General features: G+C 44.9%; 8 protein-coding genes across 8 annotated transcripts; 5 read left to right on the top strand and 3 right to left on the bottom strand.

Moving 5' to 3' along the window:
* Positions 1-1,125: 1,125 nt before the first annotated feature.
* IL334_006037 (uncharacterized protein) lies at positions 1,126-3,960 on the top strand (the record flags this gene model as incomplete). The annotated part of the gene is made up of 6 exons (XM_062937742.1): positions 1,126-1,252; positions 1,307-2,558; positions 2,614-2,727; positions 2,783-3,523; positions 3,586-3,687; positions 3,747-3,960. The coding sequence occupies 6 exons, from the start codon at positions 1,126-1,128 to the stop codon at positions 3,958-3,960; spliced, it is 2,550 nt and encodes an 849-aa protein (XP_062793793.1).
* Positions 3,961-4,575: 615 nt separating this feature from the next.
* Positions 4,576-6,735, top strand: IL334_006036 (uncharacterized protein; the record flags this gene model as incomplete). Its single annotated transcript, XM_062937741.1, has 7 exons — positions 4,576-4,640; positions 4,713-5,621; positions 5,693-5,809; positions 5,860-6,099; positions 6,156-6,254; positions 6,340-6,629; positions 6,701-6,735. The coding sequence occupies 7 exons, from the start codon at positions 4,576-4,578 to the stop codon at positions 6,733-6,735; spliced, it is 1,755 nt and encodes a 584-aa protein (XP_062793792.1).
* Positions 6,736-7,099: 364 nt separating this feature from the next.
* On the bottom strand, positions 7,100-10,591 carry IL334_006035 (N-acetyl-gamma-glutamyl-phosphate reductase; the record flags this gene model as incomplete). Its single annotated transcript, XM_062937740.1, has 11 exons — positions 7,100-7,159; positions 7,258-7,305; positions 7,382-7,741; positions 7,823-8,034; positions 8,156-9,392; positions 9,459-9,737; positions 9,796-9,821; positions 9,878-9,939; positions 9,990-10,100; positions 10,160-10,293; positions 10,367-10,591. The coding sequence occupies 11 exons, from the start codon at positions 10,589-10,591 to the stop codon at positions 7,100-7,102; spliced, it is 2,754 nt and encodes a 917-aa protein (XP_062793791.1).
* A 513-nt stretch (positions 10,592-11,104) lies between these two features.
* IL334_006034 (uncharacterized protein) lies at positions 11,105-14,381 on the top strand (the record flags this gene model as incomplete). The annotated part of the gene is made up of 15 exons (XM_062937739.1): positions 11,105-11,128; positions 11,207-11,794; positions 11,860-11,927; positions 11,983-11,993; positions 12,051-12,307; positions 12,371-12,668; positions 12,726-12,764; positions 12,825-12,982; positions 13,043-13,123; positions 13,190-13,252; positions 13,314-13,439; positions 13,523-13,616; positions 13,698-13,874; positions 13,960-14,157; positions 14,254-14,381. 15 exons carry the CDS (start codon positions 11,105-11,107, stop codon positions 14,379-14,381), a joined length of 2,310 nt encoding a protein of 769 aa, XP_062793790.1.
* A 1,856-nt stretch (positions 14,382-16,237) lies between these two features.
* IL334_006033 (protein arg11, mitochondrial) lies at positions 16,238-17,114 on the bottom strand (the record flags this gene model as incomplete). Its single annotated transcript, XM_062937738.1, has 6 exons — positions 16,238-16,263; positions 16,321-16,344; positions 16,401-16,462; positions 16,513-16,623; positions 16,683-16,816; positions 16,890-17,114. The coding sequence occupies 6 exons, from the start codon at positions 17,112-17,114 to the stop codon at positions 16,238-16,240; spliced, it is 582 nt and encodes a 193-aa protein (XP_062793789.1).
* A 510-nt stretch (positions 17,115-17,624) lies between these two features.
* Positions 17,625-20,910, top strand: IL334_006032 (uncharacterized protein; the record flags this gene model as incomplete). The annotated part of the gene is made up of 15 exons (XM_062937737.1): positions 17,625-17,648; positions 17,728-18,315; positions 18,381-18,448; positions 18,504-18,514; positions 18,572-18,828; positions 18,892-19,189; positions 19,247-19,285; positions 19,346-19,503; positions 19,563-19,643; positions 19,710-19,772; positions 19,834-19,959; positions 20,043-20,136; positions 20,218-20,394; positions 20,480-20,677; positions 20,774-20,910. 15 exons carry the CDS (start codon positions 17,625-17,627, stop codon positions 20,908-20,910), a joined length of 2,319 nt encoding a protein of 772 aa, XP_062793788.1.
* A 342-nt stretch (positions 20,911-21,252) lies between these two features.
* Positions 21,253-22,036, bottom strand: IL334_006031 (uncharacterized protein; the record flags this gene model as incomplete). The annotated part of the gene is made up of 2 exons (XM_062937736.1): positions 21,253-21,926; positions 22,009-22,036. The coding sequence occupies 2 exons, from the start codon at positions 22,034-22,036 to the stop codon at positions 21,253-21,255; spliced, it is 702 nt and encodes a 233-aa protein (XP_062793787.1).
* A 493-nt stretch (positions 22,037-22,529) lies between these two features.
* On the top strand, positions 22,530-24,744 carry IL334_006030 (ATP synthase subunit alpha, mitochondrial; the record flags this gene model as incomplete). The annotated part of the gene is made up of 6 exons (XM_062937735.1): positions 22,530-22,577; positions 22,795-22,849; positions 23,001-23,464; positions 23,540-24,369; positions 24,444-24,542; positions 24,618-24,744. 6 exons carry the CDS (start codon positions 22,530-22,532, stop codon positions 24,742-24,744), a joined length of 1,623 nt encoding a protein of 540 aa, XP_062793786.1.
* Between the last annotated feature and the right edge of the window lie 278 nt (positions 24,745-25,022).

Raw genomic sequence — 25,022 nt, 5'->3', positions numbered from 1 at the left:
ATTAAAAAGATAATGATCTTTTAAGCTGAAACGTATATTGGAAAAGGGAGAAATTTAGAACCGAGCGGGTGCCTGACAACAACGGATCTACACACAGATCATCGCGTTCAACTTCATTTGAACGTTTAGCATTCGCATACTGTACATCTTCGAGTCATCTCATTCAGCCCTACCGATTGTATATGTTCGCGCTCACATAGAAGTAAATATATCTCACGATCTACGACCGCTTAAAGCGAGGACGCGAATGTTCACTGATGACATGTCGCGTTATTGGGATGCATTCACCCAAAGAAAGCTGTCTACGCTATGGCCACGCTTCTGCAGATTTCCCGATTTCTCAAACAAGGGTGCTTGATATCCCTTTGCCGCTGGATCCCGTCTTTTGTTATTACTTCCCTTTGTGGACCAAACCTTCCTCACGAACATTTCTCATATCTCATTGACCTCTTCGAGAACAATCCCCAGAATGAAATTTCGACTTTCGCTTTTGTTCAATGAGACACCCTTGGATACTACATCATTCAACGTTAATCTTCACTATCTACCTTCATCTTTCGTCCCTTCTTCAACAAAACCGCTGCTATTCACCCATACTACCTTATCAACCTGCTCTTTGAATAGGTAAGTTGAATCAGTTTAACGATCATTGTGAGGCGGACCGTCAATCTATTTCTGGTAGATTGTTATACAACTTTCCTCGATCATATTTGGGCTAACGTCAGTTGTCGTACAGGCGATATTCCGACGAGCAACTCGCCTGGTCATAATATGTCGAACGTACCTCTTGCCCCAATTTCCCCCTTCGCAAATCTTTCTTCGTCTATACCGTCCAGAGGAATTATACCAGAACATATTCACCCGGTTCGGGTATCCTTCAGAAGAAATCACCTTCCCACGTCTGCTCTCCTGTCTTCCGTCATATCTGCTTCACCATCTCACCCTAATTCCTCGTCTCTTTCTGCTTTTAGGGGGAAATCCAAACGAAAGAGGAATAGTCATGATCCAACGATCGTCTACCAGAAGCGCAGGAAGCTAGAAGCTGTCAGTCAGGAAGCTGAGTGTCAACGTGATTCGGTCCCTACCACATGTCAATCAAAACCCTTGTTACCGTCAGCTATCTCAATGACTCAAGCACAATTTTCTGAAGACGACTCTGACATCACATTTCTTGGAATGAAGCTCAACCAGAAAGAGCTCGTCGATGACCTCCTGGAGAATCATGAATCGAGGGAAACGAAAACGAGCGATAGTGAGTCTCGGTTCAATTTGATATTTCCGGAGGGGCACTGATATTTATGTTAAGATGTCCCCGTACATATCGATCATAATTGTGACATATCCGCTGTCTCCAATGATCATCCTTATTGTGCCCTTCGTCCGCCTTCACTATTACACATACCAAGTTCTCATGATCAACGACCACCACAGATCATGACATCGTCATCGTCAACGTCCATCCCATATCCACCCTTGCGGCCAACTTGGAAGACCCATTCATCCCCAGAACCACCCGTATGTAGGACCTCCGAAGAGACTTACCGAGATGTACTGGAGATAGAGTTAGAGATAGACGAGCTTGTTAGCGAGGACGATGCTATAGTCAAACTAGAACCTCCTGAGACGTTACTGGCCTCTAAGAGCAGAAAGGCAGGCAGCGAGAAGAAGCAGAAGAAGAAAAATAAATTTCTGATTGACCGATGGGTGGAAAGACTTGAAAGTCAAGGAAGGCTCGCGGATGAGAAGATACCGGAAATTATCCCTACATTTGCAGCAGATGTACAAACGAAACCCCGTTACTGGACGGATCTCAACAATATTTCGACGTCTGATCCGATCGAATTAACATTGTGTGACGATCAATCTCTTTTCTCTGATTCCGAAGAAGAAGTGTCCGACTGTCTGGAGCACATACAACGGTCTCATCGTTCAAATGGCAAAGATCCGGCTCCATCTTTCTATATCGAAATCCCGCCTTTCCCGCAGCAGAACCGACAGCTTTACCGAGGAACTTCTGCTCATCGTGAAGTTGATTGTCTAGAGTTCGATTCTTCATGGCCCTCGCCACCCTTGCTGTCTCCATTGGGGTCACTGGATAATCTCGATCCGACATTGGTGGGTAGTCTCGAGGGAATTAGCGGAAGCCGCGGGACACAAAGGGAAGAAAAAGATCTACAGCAGACTGCTATCTCGATCGATCACGGAGCAGTCCTCTCATGGCCGACTATGGTAGAGTCAAGCAATGGGGATCTACCGACGCTGACAGAAGCTATCTCGAAACTCAAGAAGAGGAAGAGGTCCGAGATTGCGGAAACCGCTACCTCTGACACTCCCTCGAAAAAAGTCGTCCGTTTTGATACCGCTGTCAAAGCAGAAAGCGCCGAGAAAGAACTACTAGCTTCCGAGATGGTAGCTAGAGGTCTGACGAAAGATTTCCAGATATCTTGGCTTGGCAATGAACCAAGTCTTGTCACGTCTGAGAAGAAAAGGCAGCGAAGAGTCTACAAAGAGAGATGTAGGTTGCTCGTTTGCGGTTACTACAAAACTGTGAAGACATCGTAAGTCGCACGAAAAATACCGAATTGACCTTATCGAGCTGACTAAGATCGTCAGACCCTGCAAGCTGCTACGAAATCGTAAGATTATGATCAGACCAGAAGTATTCACACATTTAAAAATGCGGAACACCATCAAGAAATTGGCAAAATTAATCGGCATATCTGGAGGGTAAGTGCTCACCGCACTGTCCAACCTGCATTAGCTAAATTTCTTAATATCATAGTGAGCTTGTTGACAATCATGGCAAGATAATGTCCTCAACTGAAATTCGGACACCTATCGCCATTTGTCTGGAAGAGAACGAGACTTTGAGGATGAAGACCGAACATGATGCTGGGCGGAAGACGCATTTCAAGTGCAAATGTCTTCTACAATTTATGCACTGGTTTGATCGACAATATACCGCAGCAGTGCAGATCCGCACGAAGAAATCGAAAGCGGCGACAACGAAGGCCATGACAATTCCCGCAATTTCGACGGAGCAGCAATCAATCATCCATTGTAATCGAGGTTTTACTAAGATTCAGCCCATCCCAGAGAATGAATTTTACGGACACAATCAGAGCCAAAGAATACCTAGTCCTATCGTAATTCCTACTGCTCGACAAAAAACCAAGAAGAGCCATGTTCCAGGCATTAACGTTGCTGAGAAAGGACCAGATGAAGTAGTCAAGCGAAGCCAGCAGGCAAGTCATATAGACACAGAAGCTATTTCACGGCGGCACCGGGTAGAAATACCAAAGGGCCCCTCCGGTCTTGAGACCGACGCCGCACGTATTGCCCGATATCTCCGCCAAGGGAGCTCAACGAAGTTGGAGTCAAATTGGCTAACCTCTGCGGAATCCAAGTGCTATACTGGTGCCATCGAGCAAGGTCAATCAGAAATGAAGAGATACGAAGATGTTCTTCGGATTAAATGGCTTACTAAAGCTTTGATCGAGTTGAAATTCTGGACCGGCGACTCGTGAGTGGTAGTCTTTAATGAGCGAACATTTCATCTGCGATGCTAATCTAACTCATTCACAGCACAATTCTTGACCGCCATTATATCTATCTCGCCAAAAGACATGGGATATACCAGCTCAAGGATAACGATGAGCTCTACAAGGTTTTTGTGGGGTTAGGAGGGTAAGCTATCGTCAAATTCCAACCGGTTAATCCAAGCTGAGATGATCATCCCTAAATAGCTGTACTCGACCCGCCCGTATTCCCCAAAGAGGTGAAAATCAGGTGCATACACACCTCGCCGTTTTACAAGAGGAGATCATCTCACGCAAGGTTAAACGTCGTGCTAGAGATTTAGAGATCGAAGTGAAAACTGAGCTAGAATTCCTGGTATATGTGTATGAGTTACTTGCTAAGGAGAATTTGATACCGGAGGAGATTGGCAAACTCTTATAGACTACTTCCGGATTGATTGATCTCTGCCAATGATACCTTGATTTGATACCTGTGTAATTAAATTCCTAGAAGCAGCTGGATGCAATATAATTAGCTTTGATGTCTGCTGCAGCAGTCATCTCCGGTATTCTGCCAATAATGAACTAGACATCGCTGGAGACTTCCTTCCTATTGCTCTTTCGGAGGCGGACTTGTGGAGTGGAGGTAAAAGTGGAGGTTTTACGAGCAAAAGCCTCGTATGAAAGCGCGTTTTCTCAAATGCAAAATCTCATGTAGAATATTGGAAGGTGATGTTGATAAAACGTCACACAGACAGCTCAATCAGTCTTTTGCCTGAAATGGATTGTCAACGGGACGGTAGATTCGATCAAGCGCGAACCTCCAAATCTCAAACATTAAAATGATCATTGAAACTGATTTGTCAGAATCATCATGGCAGGGGAGGGAGGTCCATGCTCGAACGATCTGTGTTCGAGGGGAAAATATTGTTATCTGACATGAATATGCTCTCGGTCTCACTGATACCTCATGTTCTTGCTTTTAATGAGCTGAAATAACGAATAAGTAGCAGTCATAGAGTCAGATATAAGCTCCTAGAATAGTCCATGAAGAGCAATGGATTATGCTCTCGGTGTATGGAAACGAGGAGGAGGAGAAGAAGAGAGGAACCCGAGCGTGCGGTAAGTGTAAATGGAATAATTGTCCAACATATCATAAGAAGCCTGTATGGCTGATGAACCATTTGTCGATAGCAGAAGACAACACACCATCGACTTTAGCTCTCCTTCTATAGGCTCGTCGGCATCGCGCGTTATCACCCAAAGTCCAAATGTCCTTCCGTCAAAGAGAGGACGATCTCCTACACCCTCTCTTCCTGCCCAGGCTCATGCTACCCCACCTGCACCAAAATATCCTCGCTTGATCTCGCACTGGAAACCACCAGCTCACTGTCGATCGCTTACGCCAATGCCGGCTTTCCCTGTCGCTGCTCGACAGGCTTCTCCCTCCACCAATCCTTCATCCCAAGATATCAATATCCGGTATGATTTTGAATGTCCAGGTCCATTTTCGGAGACATGTATCGTCTCGAGTCATGAGAAGTTATCCAACGAAGACATCCCGAGCTCACCATCGGTTATTGCCATTTCTCCACCTCCCAGACTGAACAAGGGAAAGGGTAGAGCTCGAACTCGCACTCCTTCATTTGAGCTGCTAGAACATCCTCCTTTGCCAACTACTCAAGAATTGGATCGTGTTTCGTCAAGTCCTGTCGTAAGTGTTCCACAAAGATCACCTGAATCAGGATCTCCTCCAATCCGAATACACGCAACCAGTGGACGACAACCTGTGCCTAAATGGATAAAGACCAGAAAGAGGAACCCTAGAAACCAACAAAATGTGATTTACAAGTCGACTCCCATTACCCAAGGTGCGTACTGCACCTCTCACCGAGTTCTAGATCCACAGAAATTGTACGATACCAAAATCAGTGTCCTCAACGACTGGTCTACCAGAGGCCCAATGGACGACTCACTATACAGCAGGGAAAGTCGGGAGGATATGGAAGAAATGGATGTAAACGATCCTACGGTTATACAAATTAAAGAACAGGCGGTAGTTGAGATAGCTCTTTCGGTAGTTGAGAATAATATGAGTCGCTTGTGAGTCAAATTTGTTCTGTTTGCTTATGCCTAAGCCAGCCAAGAGACGAGGGTGACTGATGCTTTGGCAGGACGGATAAAGATGATCTTGTTAGACTGATGGAAGGTGTTCGAGTTTTGGTGATTGGTGACGGGGAGGAGATGAGCATTCTTGCTGAAGTAGAAAGGTATATAACCAAGCTGGGAGGGTAAGCATTGGCAACGGAATCTCCCCTGACATGGCTGATGTCTTTCCTAGCACTATTTGTCGTACCGAACAATCGCTTTTCAGGAAAGAAGCGACGGTGTACGCCCGCATTGTCGGTCTGTCTCCCTCCTCTCCCTTGCAAATCGTGTCGTGCCGGCAGAACGTCAGAGTAAAAGAGTGGAGTTTGATCAACTGTATCAAGCATATCAATAGGCTCTGTAACGAACGCATACTACAGGATAGACCACTTGATCAAAGATTCAAGGCTATGGCGTCATGGTGCGAAACAATGTGAGTCTAGGCCATGAATAATCCGCTAGCACTAACAGAAAGTCTCACACGGATAGATGCATGCGTACCGGTTTTGAAAAATCGATCTATATCAGTAACGCTGTAGATGGTAATCTTCGAGAGCCAATTGAGGAGATAATCAGATTTGAGCAATTGTGAGTATTTGACACGTTTTTGAATTAGTAACCTTATGCATATATGTATCGGTTCTGATGCGACTGATACATGTGTTCGATATAGTACATTGTGCGAGTCGGTCAATATATTGAAGTCGGTCCCAAGCAGAGATCAGATCTTGATCACCAAAGCAACTGCCATAACCGGTGCTGAAAAAGCCATTGCCCCAAATTCGACGATCAGACTCTTGTCTCCGGAAGGGTTTTATACCTTTGTATCGGATTTGAGAAAGAATACCCACAATTCCTCTGAGAGAAACAAAAACATTACTCGGAGTACTAAAATGAGTAAAGAAGAAAAGGCTTTCGCTAAGAACTTACCTCCTAAGATCGCTACTGGTCCACGAGAGAACTGTGAGTATTGATTCGCATGTCATCAATCTTTCATTATCATTTGATGTATACTAACAAGCGATAGTAGGTAGTTGCGATGAGAACGGTGGGTTTGAACAATGGTTAATTTCGTACAGCATTCATGCATTTTCATTAGCTTAATTAGGTGATCTTCATCTGTCCTATCCATTGTGAAGTTTGAGTAGAATGCACGAGAGTTCGTGAGCGACTATTTGTCATCTGTGACGGCATAGTGCATGAGCAATCACTCCCAAAAGCAGCCATGTTTCGAATGTTATACTGGTTTGGAACACCAAGGCAGATTGAATCAAGTGTTCAGGGTCATTCTTAGCAATGGTCTGCTCTTTGTCAACGAGTAATTGGAAGCGAGGATACCGAGACTTTCGTGCAGTTCATTGGTATTTCTACAACGATTCAGCTTTCAATTATGCATCGTCAATGAATATCCGATCATTGTATCTATTTAGAGTTTAGAGTTTATCAAGAGGGATACCCGCAAGTTCTTCGTAGCCAAGAGCGTTATTGAGATTCTGCAAGACAGCAATCTGATTAGTAATTATCTCTTATCATATCACTATTTTCTGTCTATAGCGCATAGCTTTTACAAAGATTACACTTGGTGACTCACTTGCAAACATTGAGTAGCAGCTCCTTTAAGTAAGTTATCCAATGCGCCCTATCCAAATGGAACCCTGTCAGCTTCAATAGTTGCGCATCATATAATATATAATGCTAGGGAGGAATGGACGTACAACGACAACCACTCGTTTACCTGAACTGTGAACTTGTACACCACCCATTCTCCAACCATGTTTACCTTCAGCATCTCTTACATCCGGAACAGTTTTACCCAAAGTGATCAACTTTTCATTTTGGTATTTCTCTTGATATAATTCGAATATCTCTGAAGCTCTAAATGTTTTATCCAATGGCGCTGTGAGGACTGAGATGATACCTGAAAACCATGGTGCTACACTTGGGATGAAAGCCAATTTGAAATCTGATTCTGAGCCTGAAGACAGTAACTTTGATAAGTGATTAGATGATTCTCGTTCGTGGATATGATCAGTTAACGTATATGGTCGAACCGAAAGTCCGAGATCTTCGGCAGACTACAAAGTATTCGAAGTACAAGTTATCAGGATGAACTTGTTTCACTCTTTTGGATTGAGAACCGGGGTCGCATCGCTCACAACTTTAGGCACAGTCTTGGGTCTCCCCTCAGCATCTTTTTCACCCGATTTAGTTCCCGCACCTGAGAATCCAGAGATACCAAATATGGATGGCATCTGAGCTTTGTCGAGATGAGGCATTAAAGGAGCAAGTAAGAGCTGGGTGTTGGTAGCGTAACATCCGGGATTTGAAATTCGGGTTGACGATTTAGTTTCTTCACGTCCGTACAATTCTGTAACAGCATTTCGACAGAATGAGATAAGAAAAAAGGTTTGCATAATTCAGCTTATATTCTTTATTTGTACATCATCTAGACAAAATCCACTTCTAGATAGATGGAGAAACTCCCTCACCCGGCAATCCATATGTCCAATCATTTTCAAATCTATAATCGGCACTTAGATCTACAATTACACCCTTTCCACCTTTCGAAGAAGCGGCATCGATGGCATCGACGAACGGTTTACAGATACCATTAGGAAGAGCCATTACCCAAGCGTCGACCTCATTTGATTCAGCCATCTTGCCTACATCTTGGACGGAGAGGTTAGAATACGATACAGGTGATTTCTTGTATTCTTTCAAAGGGAGACCAGCGAGTTCTCGAGAAGACACATGAGTGAGATCGATGTGGGGGTGACCGTCGAGTAGAGATATAAGGTTTTGACCGGTATATCCTCGAGCTCCAATCAAAGCGACCTTTTTTCGAGGCACCTCGGCGGCGGTAGCGTAACCTCTTCGAGCAGTAGAAGGGAATGATCCAATGAGTGAAGGTCGAGCTGAGGTGGAGAAGGCTCTAGCTCCGCCGAGAGAAGCAGCTCGATGAGGAGGTGTGCTGGGACCGACAGGAAGGAAGACTCTTTCAATTCTTCCCGTTTGTTCGAAGCTTTCGATGATTCTCTCGACTTCTTTCACATCGGCGACACCGTACCAGAACAAACTTCTACCAGCTCGGGTGAAGCTTCCATCCGCTCTTTCAAAGTGCCATGCTCGGTTCTCGTCATCGGCTTTAGCAGTCCAGAAGAGTCGCTTGTGATCTTTCTTGATAGCGTCAAAGACATTGTCTGCGATTTTGTTGAGAATACCATTTTGAGAAGGAAGGAATTTGGTCATTACTGGAGTTTCACCAGCAGGGTGGGAAATGACAGCTACAACGTCGAATGGCTCGTCTCCATAGATGGTGGAAGGACTACTCTTGAGATCTGAGAAGATTTCGGCGACGGATCGTTTACCGGAACTGACTTCAGAATCTCGTTCCGTGAAGACTTGTCGAAGTTGAGATGAACCAACAGCTTCAACACCAGATTGTTTGTAGAGTTTGTGTCCTCGTCGGATCAAGGTACCGGCACCCGCGTCGGTGAAAAGTTCCTTCTGGAGGGCATCGGTGGAGATGATAGCAACGGAGGATGTTCGAGGAAGGGTGTCAAGAAGTTCTTTGATCTCTCTAATCTTGAGTTTGGTACCAAATTTGACCCATGACTCTTTCATGAGTGAATCGTACTCTTCATCGAGATTGATAGTGGAGATCTTCTTGCCGGAAACACCGTGGAAGAGACCACCTTTCTCGTTGAGGTAGACGATTTTCATGGGCTGCAAGAATTGTTCACTGTCAGCCGATGCTTCTATGGGAGATGGAAGAAGGTAAGATAAACTCACTTCGAGTACTCGAGCCAATTCTCCAGCAGCGACATCGGCGTTGACGTTCAGAATTTGACCTTCGGCATTTTCAGCGAGAGAAGTAAGAATAGGCAAACAGCCAGCTCGGATAGCAGCTTCGATAGGAGCTTTGTCTACTCGAGTGATTTTACCGACCAAACCGTATTTCTCTTTGTCGAGATATTCTGCTGTGAAGACACCTGTAGGAATGGGTCGAGCCCTCGTTCCAAGTCTTTCAAGAGCGGTGGTGAGTTTAAGATTTTCTTGAAGGAAGACTCGCTACACCGAAACACATTAGCTGGGACCTTTTTCGTAAATGATACGGGGTTTGACATACTCGGGCGATAGAGAGAGTTTTAGGATCTATAACACAATAACGTTTAGCCATCAGACAGACAAAACAGCTTGTGTCAGCTTACCTGTGATACGAATACCATCCTCGTAATCAGGAACGATACCTTCTGCTTCAAGTATATCGTTACTAGAAAGCAAATATCAGCACAGAGTTGAAATGCTGTAAAATGAGCTCACAGTTGAGGACCAGCACCGTGGAGAACTACAGGGAATAAACCGAGTCGGTTCAAGAAAGAAAGAGAAAGAGCAAGGTCATCAAGCTCGTTGGTGAGGATAGCACCACCGATTCTGTATATAGTGTCAGCTGTTTATTCGTTAATTCAAACACCAAAGTAAAGCTAACTCACTTGAGAACAGCGAATTTAGCTTCCGGAAGAACACCACCTGCGGCAGCGTCTTTTGATGACTGGGTAAAGATACGAAGGTATCTCTCAACCTCGTGCCGTGATCCGAGAGAGTACAGTAATCGAATGATAGTGTCCTGTGAATTTCAGATTGTTTAGCCTATCACGCTGATGGACGGAAAGGCTACGGTTCAAGAAAGATAAACTCACTCTGTCCATACCACCTTCCCTTTGACCACTGAGAGCACCGCTCAAACCTCTCTTTCTGATCTCATTTCCTACCTTTTTGACATCTAATTCGAAGAGGACGTTGTCTTTGGAAGACAGTTGAGAAGCTGAAGCTGATACAGGAAGAGAGGGTTTTGTGAACGCTCTGACGGCAGGTTTGGATAGGTTGAGGGCCGAACGAGGGATATTGGAGCACCTTCTGAGCATGGTGAAGTTGGCGATACTATATGCGATGTACGATGATGAAGGGGTGTTTATGTATCTATAGTATCAGATGTGCCCATTAAGATGGTGGGTGCCAATGGATGAAATGAGTCGAACCAATAGCTAAGCCAGTAGTAACTCGAACTGATAACAGGAAAAGCAAAAGATAAGAAGGGGAAAGAACCGAAAATCCACTAAGCGAGAATCAAGGATCACTGACACGTGTCATTCACGCCTCAAAATGCCACGTCACTTCTTCAAAATCCCGAATATGACGCGGGATCAAAACGATCAAAATCATCCAAATGCTCCCAAAGGGGTAATATGTTGTTGGAAGTGATACGCGGCTGCCTTCACTCAACTAAAAACCAAGAGGGAATAAACAATCAACAACAACAAACGATGAAGATCAACAAATGGTCATCTCAACTAACTTCAAGTAACATCATCATAACATCGTCCAAAGACGATCTGGGATTTAGGGTAACATTAAGATACCAAGGGAACGCCAACAGTATGTCTGAGGACCAAGAGAATATAGTTAGTCCCTCCAAACCCCATTGTATACATGGAGGAAAACGGGAAACATGCTGATATGATTACTTACAACTCCCATAGGCACCAATGTCCCGTTTACCTCGTCTAGCTTCACCTGCCAAACCCTCCGCCATCCCTACCCTATCAGCCACGACTGGTTCTGCCGTTCCCCTGCTCTCGAATGGCAATGCAAACAAGAGAAAATTACCTTCTTCTCCACTCGCTCCTCCTCCCACCAAACGTTCGGTGTCGGGTAGCTCACTTGGGAATTCTTCCACTTCGACAGGATTGAGAACTTCGCAGAGGAAACCAACAAGTGAATTTGTCCCGTCCACCACTCGAAAACCAGTTGCTGCTCTTCCTCCTTCAAGACCAGCTTCGGCGCTAGGGACATCAACTAGAAGGACTGGTAGTGCCGGTAGTGCTGGTAGTGCAGCTTCTTCGTCCACCACATCCACCACCAGGGCTAGAGCGGGTGCAGCCACCGTAGCAAAGAGACCGCCCGTCGCTGCTAGTTCGTCCACGACCAGAGCTACAAGTACTTTGGGCAGAAGTGTTGGACCTGGAGCTGGCGGAAGGGCCACCAGTAGAGGCGTCAGTCCAGCATTAGCTGCACCAAGTAGAGCAACCGGTATAGGCAGTGGAGTAGCTAGTGCCGCCCAATTCAAGGTGAGTAGCGAGCTCCGATAATCACTAGCCAAGTGGATCATGCTGAGTTCATTCACTTCCTATAGAGCCACAACGGAAGACTTGAAAATGTTGAAAAAATGGTAGGCGGGTTCAAGGATCTGTTGGAAAGGGAGTGAGTGAAATACCAATCCTTGCTGTAATGAAGCTAATCAATCAATCTACGATAGACAAGCGAAAAGTGCGTTTCATTCTGAGTACAGAATTAGAGATTGTATGATTGCTGACATTCTTCTAGTCTCATCGCTTCAGATGTCACAAGTAGACCTTCAAGCACTTCTTCAATCCACTCAAAACACCGAAAGAGAAGCACGACGCGATTTATCTTCCGCTTCGGAGGAGCTTGCAGCTGTGAGAGCTGCTCATGCGAGAGAGGTGGATGACTTGGAACGAACGGTTGCGAGGAAAGATAGGGAGAAGAGAGGATTGGAGGACGAAATGAGAGAAAGTAGGGATGAACTGAGCAGAGAAAGGGACATAATACGTCAATTAAAGGTGAGTTTTATCCTGACCTTTTCATTTCGGTACATTGGCATAACTGATATACTGTTCGTTCAGCAAACTCTTGCTGAACAATCGACGCAACATCTTACATTGTCAGCTCAACTTCAAGCGTCCCAAACTCAACTCAATCTCCTTCAAGCAGAAGTGGAGCGTGCGACGTTGAGCGTATCTTCCATGAAAGCCGAACTTGCTGTAGGACAAGACACAGCTCGTAAAGCTGAGGAGATAGCTGAAGTGAAAATCACAGAAGCTGAAGAAGAAAGAGATAGGCGAATAGCAGAAATCGAAGAAGAGCTGAGAGCGGCAGAGACGATTAGACGAAAACTGCATAATCAAGTTCAAGAGTTGAAAGGTTAGCTAAAATCTGACCGGGAATTGGAATCATCAGCAGCTAACACCGATTGTGTAGGCAACATCCGAGTCTTCGCTCGTGTACGACCACCTCTTTGTGAGTTCCTCTTCGTCAGATAAGTGGGACGATTTAAACTGATTTATCGAGTCCTTTTAGCCCATGAATCGTCTTCACCTGATGCCCTCGCCGATATCGTTTATGGAGACGATCGAGAAGCTCAAGAGACAGGTCAATCAAAGATTGTGGTAAAGAGTAAATCCGAATCTGCTACTGGACAAGCGCGAGAACAGGAATACGATTTTACTTTCGATAAGGTGCGCTACTATCAAAAAACCTATCATAAGGATTGTACAGCTAACTTCTGGAAACAATAGATTTTTGCGCCTCACTCAGGACAAAAAGAAGTGTTTGAAGAAATATCTATGTTGGCTCAATCGGTCTTAGATGGTTATAATGTGAGTCCAAGGTGCCACCTCACAAAGGGAGAAAGAGCAATATAGCTGATTAGCACAATACTGCAGGTCTGCATCTTCGCTTACGGCCAGACTGGTTCGGGTAAATCATGGACGATGGAAGGTGGTCAAGTGAGTTATCGATCCAAAGGTCTGATACCGTGAAAGTCAGCTCATGATTTCACACGTGCAGAACGAACTTGACGCTGGTATGATCCCCCGAGCAATCGATATGATTTTCACTGTCTCGAACGGATTGAAAGATCGAGGATGGAAGTATCAAATGGAAGGACAATATCTGGAAGTATACAACGAAGTCGTCAGTTTGCACATCCCCTACACCTATGTTGCGCGCACTTCTGTTGTCACTTTGAGCTGACGTCGAGCCTTCCCTCAAAATAGATCAACGACTTGCTTGGAAAAGACCAATTCGATACCAAGAAACACGAAATCAAGACCGTAGATGGGAAAGTGAGCGTAACAGATGTAGTCAGTAGTGAGTAACATATTTTCGGGATGTACTGCAAGATATTTCTAGAATACTGTATGGCAGGATTGAGCTGACTCGAGTTTGAAGTTCCCTTAAACAACCCCCGTCAGGTTTCAACCTTACTGGATCGAGCTCGAGGTAGACGTGCTGTCGCTGCTACTCTGATGAACGAGCGATCTTCTCGATCCCATTCCGTGTTCACACTGAAAGTTAAAGGAGAGAATCCATCAACTGGTGAGAAAAGTGACGCGATGCTCAACCTCGGTGAGTTGAACCTTCTTTCGGCTACATCTGCAGAGACAGCTTTGCACGTCCGATCATAAGCTGATCTATGTTATCTGTATCGCAGTCGATCTAGCAGGTTCAGAGAGAGTTGAGAAGTCTGGTGCTGTATCAAATCAAGACCGAATGAAAGAAGCTATCAGTATCAATAAGTCTCTATCAGCCTTGATGGATGTTATCGGTGCTCTTGGTGGTGGTAAAGACGGGGGTCATATACCTTATAGAAACTCAACCTTGACGAGGTTACTACAAACTAGTCTTAGTGGTACGTGAATCCTTCTTTCTCGCGATTTAAACAGACGAAAGGAGAGAAAGGGATCGAATAAGGACACCTTGCTGAATATGTTGTGCAACATAACAGGATCAAGTAAAACTCTGATGATGTGTAACCTATCAGCTCATCTAGGTGAAACTTTATGTTCACTTAGATTCGCTACGAAAGTCAATTCAACTGTCGTGGGTCAAGTGAAAAAGCAAATTCAGAAGTAAATATTGCAAGATAAATACACCCTCTAAATGTGTGCGTAAATACGATGATATATACGATTTTACGACAAGGGAAACACATGGGAATAAGAATATATGAGAAACGCACTATTTGGTACCGTGTACTCATAATATAAATTGGACAATGACTTCTTGGGTTGGTACGTAGATAAACAGTTTTCTGATTATATACCCCTTTGAGAATGATCAAAGATGCAAATGACATACGATTTCGTTACGAACGTATAGAAATATCTATAATCCGGATGGTAACACGCAAATGTTTTAGACTTGTCTACCTGACCTCGTTCGATAGTCGGAAAGCTTCTCTATTGTTATATTTGTTTATATCGATGGCTCGGCTTCTGATTGACTTGAGCCTGAGGTTGACCCAAATGAATATGTCCAATCAATTGTCCAACCTTGTTTGTGTTCTTAGTCTTCAATAACCCTTTCCTCCTTTCAATATCCTCTCCATAGGTGATTTCGTTCTAAACGGTTTGGCAGATAAATCATTTGGAATATTCCATTACAGATAACCTCATTTCTTTCAATCCATATTTCCTTCATAAAGACGGAGCTGCCTTAGACTTACGATATCTCTTGTATTCTTTCAAAGGGAGACCTGGAGTTCTCAATGTGTGAGATCGATGTGGGGTGATGTCGAGTAGAGATATAAGGTTTTGACCGGTATATCCTCGAGCTCCAGATCAAAGCGATCGAGGCACCTCGGCGGCGGTAGCGTAACCTCTTCGAGCAGTAGAAGGGAATGATCCAATGAGTGAAGGTCGAGCTGAGGTGGAGAAGGCTCTAGCTGCCGAGAGAAGCAGCTCGAAGGAGGTGTGCTGGGACCGACAGGAAGGAAGTTCCCGTTTGTTCGAAGCATTCGATGATGCTGCAAGTTCTTTCACATCGGCACACCGTACCAGAACAAACTTGAACCAGCTCGGGTGAAGCTCCATCCGCTCTTTCAAAGTGGCATGCTCGGTTCTCGTCATCGGCTTTAGCAGTCCAGAAGATGATCTTTCTTGATCAGCGTCAAAGACATTGTCTGGATTTTGTTGAGAATACCATTTTGAGAAGGAAGGAATTTGGTCATTACTGGAGTTTCACCTGCAGGGTGGGAAATGACAGCTACAACGTCGAATGGCTCGTCTCCATAGATGGTCTACTCTTGAGATCGATTTCGGCGACGGAACCGGAACTGACTTCAGAATCTCGTTCCGTGAAGACTTGTCAAGTTATGAACCAACAGCTTCAACACCAGATTGTTTGTAGAGTTTGTGTCCTCGTCGGATCAAGGTACCGGCACCCGCGTCATTGAAAAGTTCCTTCAGGAGGGCATCGGAGGAGATGATAGCAACGGAGGATGTTCGAGGAAGGGGTCAAGAATGATCTCTCTAATCTTGAGTTTGGTACCAAATTGGACCCATGACTCTTTCATGAGTGAATCGTACTCTTCATCGAGATTGATAGTGGAGATCTTCTTGCCGGAAACACCGTGGAAGAGACCACCTTTCTCGTTGAGGTAGACGATTTTCATGGGCTGCAAGAATTGTTCACTGTCAGCCGATGCTTCTATGGGAGATGGAAGAAGGTAAGATAAACTCACTTCGAGTACTCGAGCCAATTCTCCAGCAGCGACATCGGCGTTGACGTTCAGAATTTGACCTTCGGCATTTTGAGAAGTAAGAATAGGCAAACAGCCAGCTCGGATAGCAGCTTCGATAGGAGCTTTGTCTACTCGAGTGATTTTACCGACCAAACCGTATTTCTCTTTGTCGAGATATTCTGCTGTGAAGACACCTGTAGGAATGGGTCGAGCCCTCGTTCCAAGTCTTTCAAGAGCGGTGGTGAGTTTAAGATTTTCTTGAAGGAAGACTCGCTACACCGAAACACATTAGCTGGGACCTTTTCGTAAATGATACGGGGTTTGACATACTCGGGCGATAGAGAGTTTTAGGATCTATAACACAATAACGTTTAGCCATCAGACAGACAAAACAGCTTGTGTCAGCTTACCTGTGATACGAATACCATCCTCGTAATCAGGAACGATACCTTCTGCTTCAAGTATATCGTTACTAGAAAGCAAATATCAGCACAGAGTTGAAATGCTGTAAAATGAGCTCACAGTTGAGGACCAGCACCGTGGAGAACTACAGGGAATAAACCGAGTCGGTTCAAGAAAGAAAGAGAAAGAGCAAGGTCATCAAGCTCGTTGGTGAGGATAGCACCACCGATTCTGTATATAGTGTCAGCTGTTTATTCGTTAATTCAAACACCAAAGTAAAGCTAACTCACTTGAGAACAGCGAATTTAGCTTCCGGAAGAACACCACCTGCGGCAGCGTCTTTTGATGACTGGGTAAAGATACGAAGGTATCTCTCAACCTCGTGCCGTGATCCGAGAGAGTACAGTAATCGAATGATAGTGTCCTGTGAATTTCAGATTGTTTAGCCTATCACGCTGATGGACGGAAAGGCTACGGTTCAAGAAAGATAAACTCACTCTGTCCATACCACCTTCCCTTTGACCACTGAGAGCACCGCTCAAACCTCTCTTTCTGATCTCATTTCCTACCTTTTTGACATCTAATTCGAAGAGGACGTTGTCTTTGGAAGACAGTTGAGAAGCTGAAGCTGATACAGGAAGAGAGGGTTTTGTGAACGCTCTGACGGCAGGTTTGGATAGGTTGAGGGCCGAACGAGGGATATTGGAGCACCTTCTGAGCATGGTGAAGTTGGCGATACTATATGCGATGTACGATGATGAAGGGGTGTTTATGTATCTATAGTATCAGATGTGCCCATTAAGATGGTGGGTGCCAATGGATGAAATGAGTCGAACCAATAGCTAAGCCAGTAGTAACTCGAACTGATAACAGGAAAAGCAAAAGATAAGAAGGGAAAGAACCGAAAATCCACTAAGCGAGAATCAAGGATCACTGACACGTGTCATTCACGCCTCAAAATGCCACGTCACTTCTTCAAAATCCCGAATATGACGCGGGATCAAAACGATCAAAATCATCCAAATGCTCCCAAAGGTAATATGTTGTTGGAAGTGATACGCGGCTGCCTTCACTCAACTAAAAACCAAGAGGGAATAAACAATCAACAACAACAAACGATGAAGATCAACAAATGGTCATCTCAACTAACTTCAAGTAACATCATCATAACATCGTCCAAAGACGATCTGGGATTTAGGGTAACATTAAGATACCAAGGGAACGCCAACAGTATGTCTGAGGACCAAGAGAATATAGTTAGTCCCCTCCAAACCCCATTGTATACATGGAGGAAAACGGGAAACATGCTGATATGATTACTTACAACTCCCATAGGCACCAATGTCCCGTTTACCTCGTCTAGCTTCACCTGCCAAACCCTCCGCCATCCCTACCCTATCAGCCACGACTGGTTCTGCCGTTCCCCTGCTCTCGAATGGCAATGCAAACAAGAGAAAATTACCTTCTTCTCCACTCGCTCCTCCTCCCACCAAACGTTCGGTGTCGGGTAGCTCACTTGGGAATTCTTCCACTTCGACAGGATTGAGAACTTCGCAGAGGAAACCAACAAGTGAATTTGTCCCGTCCACCACTCGAAAACCAGTTGCTGCTCTTCCTCCTTCAAGACCAGCTTCGGCGCTAGGGACATCAACTAGAAGGACTGGTAGTGCCGGTAGTGCTGGTAGTGCAGCTTCTTCGTCCACCACATCCACCACCAGGGCTAGAGCGGGTGCAGCCACCGTAGCAAAGAGACCGCCCGTCGCTGCTAGTTCGTCCACGACCAGAGCTACAAGTACTTTGGGCAGAAGTGTTGGACCTGGAGCTGGCGGAAGGGCCACCAGTAGAGGCGTCAGTCCAGCATTAGCTGCACCAAGTAGAGCAACCGGTATAGGCAGTGGAGTAGCTAGTGCCGCCCAATTCAAGGTGAGTAGCGAGCTCCGATAATCACTAGCCAAGTGGATCATGCTGAGTTCATTCACTTCCTATAGAGCCACAACGGAAGACTTGAAAATGTTGAAAAAATGGTAGGCGGGTTCAAGGATCTGTTGGAAAGGGAGTGAGTGAAATACCAATCCTTGCTGTAATGAAGCTAATCAATCAATCTACGATAGACAAGCGAAAAGTGCGTTTCATTCTGAGTACAGAATTAGAGATTGTATGATTGCTGACATTCTTCTAGTCTCATCGCTTCAGATGTCACAAGTAGACCTTCAAGCACTTCTTCAATCCACTCAAAACACCGAAAGAGAAGCACGACGCGATTTATCTTCCGCTTCGGAGGAGCTTGCAGCTGTGAGAGCTGCTCATGCGAGAGAGGTGGATGACTTGGAACGAACGGTTGCGAGGAAAGATAGGGAGAAGAGAGGATTGGAGGACGAAATGAGAGAAAGTAGGGATGAACTGAGCAGAGAAAGGGACATAATACGTCAATTAAAGGTGAGTTTTATCCTGACCTTTTCATTTCGGTACATTGGCATAACTGATATACTGTTCGTTCAGCAAACTCTTGCTGAACAATCGACGCAACATCTTACATTGTCAGCTCAACTTCAAGCGTCCCAAACTCAACTCAATCTCCTTCAAGCAGAAGTGGAGCGTGCGACGTTGAGCGTATCTTCCATGAAAGCCGAACTTGCTGTAGGACAAGACACAGCTCGTAAAGCTGAGGAGATAGCTGAAGTGAAAATCACAGAAGCTGAAGAAGAAAGAGATAGGCGAATAGCAGAAATCGAAGAAGAGCTGAGAGCGGCAGAGACGATTAGACGAAAACTGCATAATCAAGTTCAAGAGTTGAAAGGTTAGCTAAAATCTGACCGGGAATTGGAATCATCAGCAGCTAACACCGATTGTGTAGGCAACATCCGAGTCTTCGCTCGTGTACGACCACCTCTTTGTGAGTTCCTCTTCGTCAGATAAGTGGGACGATTTAAACTGATTTATCGAGTCCTTTTAGCCCATGAATCGTCTTCACCTGATGCCCTCGCCGATATCGTTTATGGAGACGATCGAGAAGCTCAAGAGACAGGTCAATCAAAGATTGTGGTAAAGAGTAAATCCGAATCTGCTACTGGACAAGCGCGAGAACAGGAATACGATTTTACTTTCGATAAGGTGCGCTACTATCAAAAACCTATCATAAGGATTGTACAGCTAACTTCTGGAAACAATAGATTTTTGCGCCTCACTCAGGACAAAAAGAAGTGTTTGAAGAAATATCTATGTTGGCTCAATCGGTCTTAGATGGTTATAATGTGAGTCCAAGGTGCCACCTCACAAAGGGAGAAAGAGCAATATAGCTGATTAGCACAATACTGCAGGTCTGCATCTTCGCTTACGGCCAGACTGGTTCGGGTAAATCATGGACGATGGAAGGTGGTCAAGTGAGTTATCGATCCAAAGGTCTGATACCGTGAAAGTCAGCTCATGATTTCACACGTGCAGAACGAACTTGACGCTGGTATGATCCCCCGAGCAATCGATATGATTTTCACTGTCTCGAACGGATTGAAAGATCGAGGATGGAAGTATCAAATGGAAGGACAATATCTGGAAGTATACAACGAAGTCGTCAGTTTGCACATCCCCTACACCTATGTTGCGCGCACTTCTGTTGTCACTTTGAGCTGACGTCGAGCCTTCCCTCAAAATAGATCAACGACTTGCTTGGAAAAGACCAATTCGATACCAAGAAACACGAAATCAAGACCGTAGATGGGAAAGTGAGCGTAACAGATGTAGTCAGTAGTGAGTAACATATTTTCGGGATGTACTGCAAGATATTTCTAGAATACTGTATGGCAGGATTGAGCTGACTCGAGTTTGAAGTTCCCTTAAACAACCCCCGTCAGGTTTCAACCTTACTGGATCGAGCTCGAGGTAGACGTGCTGTCGCTGCTACTCTGATGAACGAGCGATCTTCTCGATCCCATTCCGTGTTCACACTGAAAGTTAAAGGAGAGAATCCATCAACTGGTGAGAAAAGTGACGCGATGCTCAACCTCGGTGAGTTGAACCTTCTTTCGGCTACATCTGCAGAGACAGCTTTGCACGTCCGATCATAAGCTGATCTATGTTATCTGTATCGCAGTCGATCTAGCAGGTTCAGAGAGAGTTGAGAAGTCTGGTGCTGTATCAAATCAAGACCGAATGAAAGAAGCTATCAGTATCAATAAGTCTCTATCAGCCTTGATGGATGTTATCGGTGCTCTTGGTGGTGGTAAAGACGGGGGTCATATACCTTATAGAAACTCAACCTTGACGAGGTTACTACAAACTAGTCTTAGTGGTACGTGAATCCTTCTTTCTCGCGATTTAAACAGACGAAAGGAGAGAAAGGGATCGAATAAGGACACCTTGCTGAATATGTTGTGCAACATAACAGGATCAAGTAAAACTCTGATGATGTGTAACCTATCACCCCTTTCTGCTCATCTAGGTGAAACTTTATGTTCACTTAGATTCGCTACGAAAGTCAATTCAACTGTCGTGGGTCAAGTGAAAAAGCAAATTCAGAAGTAAATATTGCAAGATAAATACACCCTCTAAATGTGTGCGTAAATACGATGATATATACGATTTTACGACAAGGGAAACACATGGGAATAAGAATATATGAGAAACGCACTATTTGGTACCGTGTACTCATAATATAAATTGGACAATGACTTCTTGGGTTGGTACGTAGATAAACAGTTTTCTGATTATATACCCCTTTGAGAATGATCAAAGATGCAAATGACATACGATTTCGTTACGAACGTATAGAAATATCTATAATCCGGATGGTAACACGCAAATGTTTTAGACTTGTCTACCTGACCTCGTTCGATAGTCGGAAAGCTTCTCTATTGTTATATTTCTTTATATCGATGGCTCGGCTTCTGATTGAACTTGAGCCTGAGGTTGACCCAAATGAATATCACCAACTCTCAACCTTGTCCAACCTTGTTTGTGTTCTATAGTCTTCTTATAACCCTTTCTTCTCTTCTTCTTCAATATCCTCTCCATAGGTGATTTCGTGTGTTCTAACACGGTCAATTGGCAATTGACTAAATCATTTGGAATATTCTCGAATACAGATAATCTCTTTTCTTTCCAATCCATATTTCTCTTCAATAAAGATGCGGAAGCTGCCTGAGACTTAATCGCATAATCCCTCGAACCAACTTCGATTATTTTAGTTAGATTTAATGTTGATCCTGGGCTCTGTAATGGTTTCAATGTGGGTAAAGTCAATATATCGCGTGGATGTAGTAAGTATGTCCTTGAATGCAGTCGTGCCAAGATATATCGGCCATTGGATGATGTAGATTGGGACGAGAGTAATGATAGGGCTGATGAGGTCGATGAAGGTAGAGTACTTTCCGGTGTGGATGAAGGTAAGATTGGTGGTAAGTGTGATAATGCTGATGTGAAGGACGATGAAGATGAGGAGGAAGAAGACGAAGGAGTGTCGTTGATGGGTGGAAGGGGAGTAGTAGGTGGTGGAAGTGGTGCGGTCGTTTGAAGTCCTCGCAAAGACATTCGAGCGAATGCTGCAAGTGTCAATCGAATCAGCATCACTATTACCTTGAAGAACAGAGCGTTTGAAGGTAAGTATCCTTGAGCATGACTCACAAGAGGTTATACTTGGTCTAGGTGGCATGGTGGGTTGTTCTCCTATTCCAGTTTACCTTATTTGCTTCGAGGTTTGATGCAAGCTGTATACGATGATATAATACCTGATATCCCATTAATTCATGCTCTCAGTGTTCTGAATTCACATTGATGCTGGCTTTCACTGTTTTCGGATAAAATCGGATAAAATGAAATCAGAATTAAATCAATCGTTGCCTGTACATCTGAGGTTGTCAAAGTGCCTCTTTCGATCCCATGAAAACACCGCATAACTCCGATGTTCCGTACCTACCTATACACCCCCTCCGTTTCCCACCATCCCATCCAACCACGGTCGCACACCACCCAACCCACCCCACGTACCACTCACTCAATCTCAATCCTCATTCCCCTGCACAATCTCAAATCTCACTCAAACAAAAGTCTTGTAAAGACCTCTACTCTCTCTCTCTCCTCTCTGTACGATCTTTACTCCTCTTTACAAAACCACCCCTCTTTCCTTTACTCACCACTCATTCAAAATGCGTGTCGCTTTCAGGAATACTCTCCGAGGAGCCGTCGCTTCAAGCGTAAGTTATTGTTTAGTTTAAACTCCACAAGAAGAGGAAAAAAAACGGGATGGATATGGATATGCAAAGTAGAACAAGGAATACATGGACAGAGAATATGGAGCCCACCTAACAGTGGCTGATCACACTAGAATACGGAAGATTAGAAAGGAGGAAGAATGGAATATGGGTGAATCGAGATGGAATATCCCGCTAACTTTTTTCACCATATTATCAGGCTAGAACCAGAGCTGCTCCCCTCGCTGTCAGGACTTATGCTACCGCCAAGCCTGGTACGTCTACTTTTCTCTTCATATCCCATTCATTGCATCGTACTGACGATTCTACCCTCTACTCTTGCACTTCTTTCGATGAAACTCCCACAAACACCTCATCACACATCCTTTCGGCCGATTCTTCCATTTTCATTTCCTCCTTCCACAGCTGCTTCAGAGGTCTCTTCCATCCTCGAAGGCCGAATTGCCGGTGCTTCCGTCGGTGGTGATGTCCAAGAAACCGGTCGAGTACTCACCATTGGTGATGGTATCGCTCGTGTTTACGGTCTCCGAAACGTTCAAGCCGAAGAAATGGTTGAATTCTCTTCCGGTGTACGAGGAATGTGTTTGAACTTGGAAGCCGACAACGTCGGTGTAACCATCTTCGGTAACGACAGATTGATCAAGGAAGGTGATACCGTCAAGAGAACCGGTCAAATCGTCGATGTTCCCGTCGGTCCCGGTATGCTCGGTCGAGTCGTCGATGCTCTCGGTAACCCCATCGATGGTAAAGGTCCCATCAAGGCTGATGGCCGAACCAAAGCTCAATCAAAAGCCCCTGGAATTTTACCCCGACGATCAGTCCACGAGCCCATGCAAACCGGTCTTAAATCAGTCGACTCCTTGGTCCCTGTGAGTTACACCTCTTTGCATCCAATTTCACTCGTTGGCATAGATTCGCTGACCTCGGCATTTCTGATGTGACAGATCGGTCGAGGACAACGAGAACTTATCATTGGTGATCGACAAACCGGTAAATCCGCTGTCGCCATTGACACCATTCTTAACCAAAAGAAGTGGAACGACAGTGCCGATGAGTCCAAGAAGCTTTACTGTGTCTACGTCGCCGTTGGCCAAAAACGATCCACCGTTGCTCAACTTGTTCAAACCCTTGAAGAGAACGATGCCATGAAATACACCATCATCGTTGCCGCCACCGCTTCCGAGGCCGCTCCTCTTCAATACCTTGCTCCTTTCTCTGGATGTGCCATGGGTGAATGGTTCAGAGACAACGGTAGACACGCCTTGATCATCTACGATGATCTGTCCAAACAAGCCGTAGCTTACCGACAAATGTCTTTGCTTCTTCGACGACCTCCCGGACGAGAGGCTTACCCTGGTGACGTTTTCTACTTGCATTCTCGACTCTTAGAACGAGCTGCCAAGCTCAACGCCGATTACGGATCTGGTTCCCTCACTGCCCTCCCCATCATTGAAACCCAAGGTGGTGATGTCTCAGCTTATATCCCTACCAACGTTATCTCCATTACCGATGGTCAAATCTTCTTGGAAGCCGAATTATTCTTCAAGGGTGTAAGACCCGCTATCAACGTCGGTCTTTCCGTCTCTCGAGTCGGTTCTGCTGCTCAAACCAAACTCATGAAATCCGTCGCTGGTTCTCTTAAATTGTACCTCGCCCAATACCGAGAAGTCGCCGCTTTCGCCCAATTCGGTTCAGATTTAGATGCTTCCACCCGATACCTCCTTAACAGAGGTGCTCGTCTCACTGAGCTTCTTAAACAACCTCAATACACACCGTGAGTAAAGCTTCAGACCGAAAGATCTCTGCCTTTGCGCGCGGTCAGCTGACGTTGAACCTTGATACGATAAGTATGCCTACCGAAATCATGGCTCCTTTGATCTACGCTGGTGTTAACGGTAAACTCGATAAAGTAGCTGTTGACAAGATCGGTGCTTGGGAGAAATCTTTGTGAGTGGTTATATTTAGGTATCATTCGCGCGAAAGCTAGATTCATTTGCTGATACTTGTGGTTACGAAATTTAGCACTGACCTTCTTAAATCTCAACACTCTGCTCTCCTTGAGAAACTCTCCGGCGGTGTCCTTACCAAAGAGATCGAAGAGGAGATGGCCAAGGTCATCGACGCTCACGTCGCCGACTTCACTGCTTAGAGAAAAAGATGTCTTTTTTAATAGTAAAAAAATGATGAGGGATGTGTTTTTCGCAAATCTGGTGGTTCATTCATTTCTTGTTCAAAGGGATGATGAGGATTGACGGAAATTAACAAATGCATGGAATTGAAACAAACTCGTGTTAGCATTCTAGATGCAATGTGAATTCTAGTGATTAGTGACGCAGTGGGCGGCGAAATGCTTGTTGCTGAACTGACCACCTTGCTAACATGTATCTCCGCAGATTTGATCAGATTTCTTTTGACTTAGATCTGAAT

This window comes from Kwoniella shivajii, chromosome 8 (genome assembly GCF_035658355.1).
Source record: "Kwoniella shivajii chromosome 8, complete sequence".
Taxonomy (NCBI): Eukaryota; Fungi; Basidiomycota; class Tremellomycetes; order Tremellales; family Cryptococcaceae; genus Kwoniella; species Kwoniella shivajii.
Note: the sequence above shows the minus strand (reverse complement) of the source record. Positions and strands in the feature narration are given on the sequence as shown.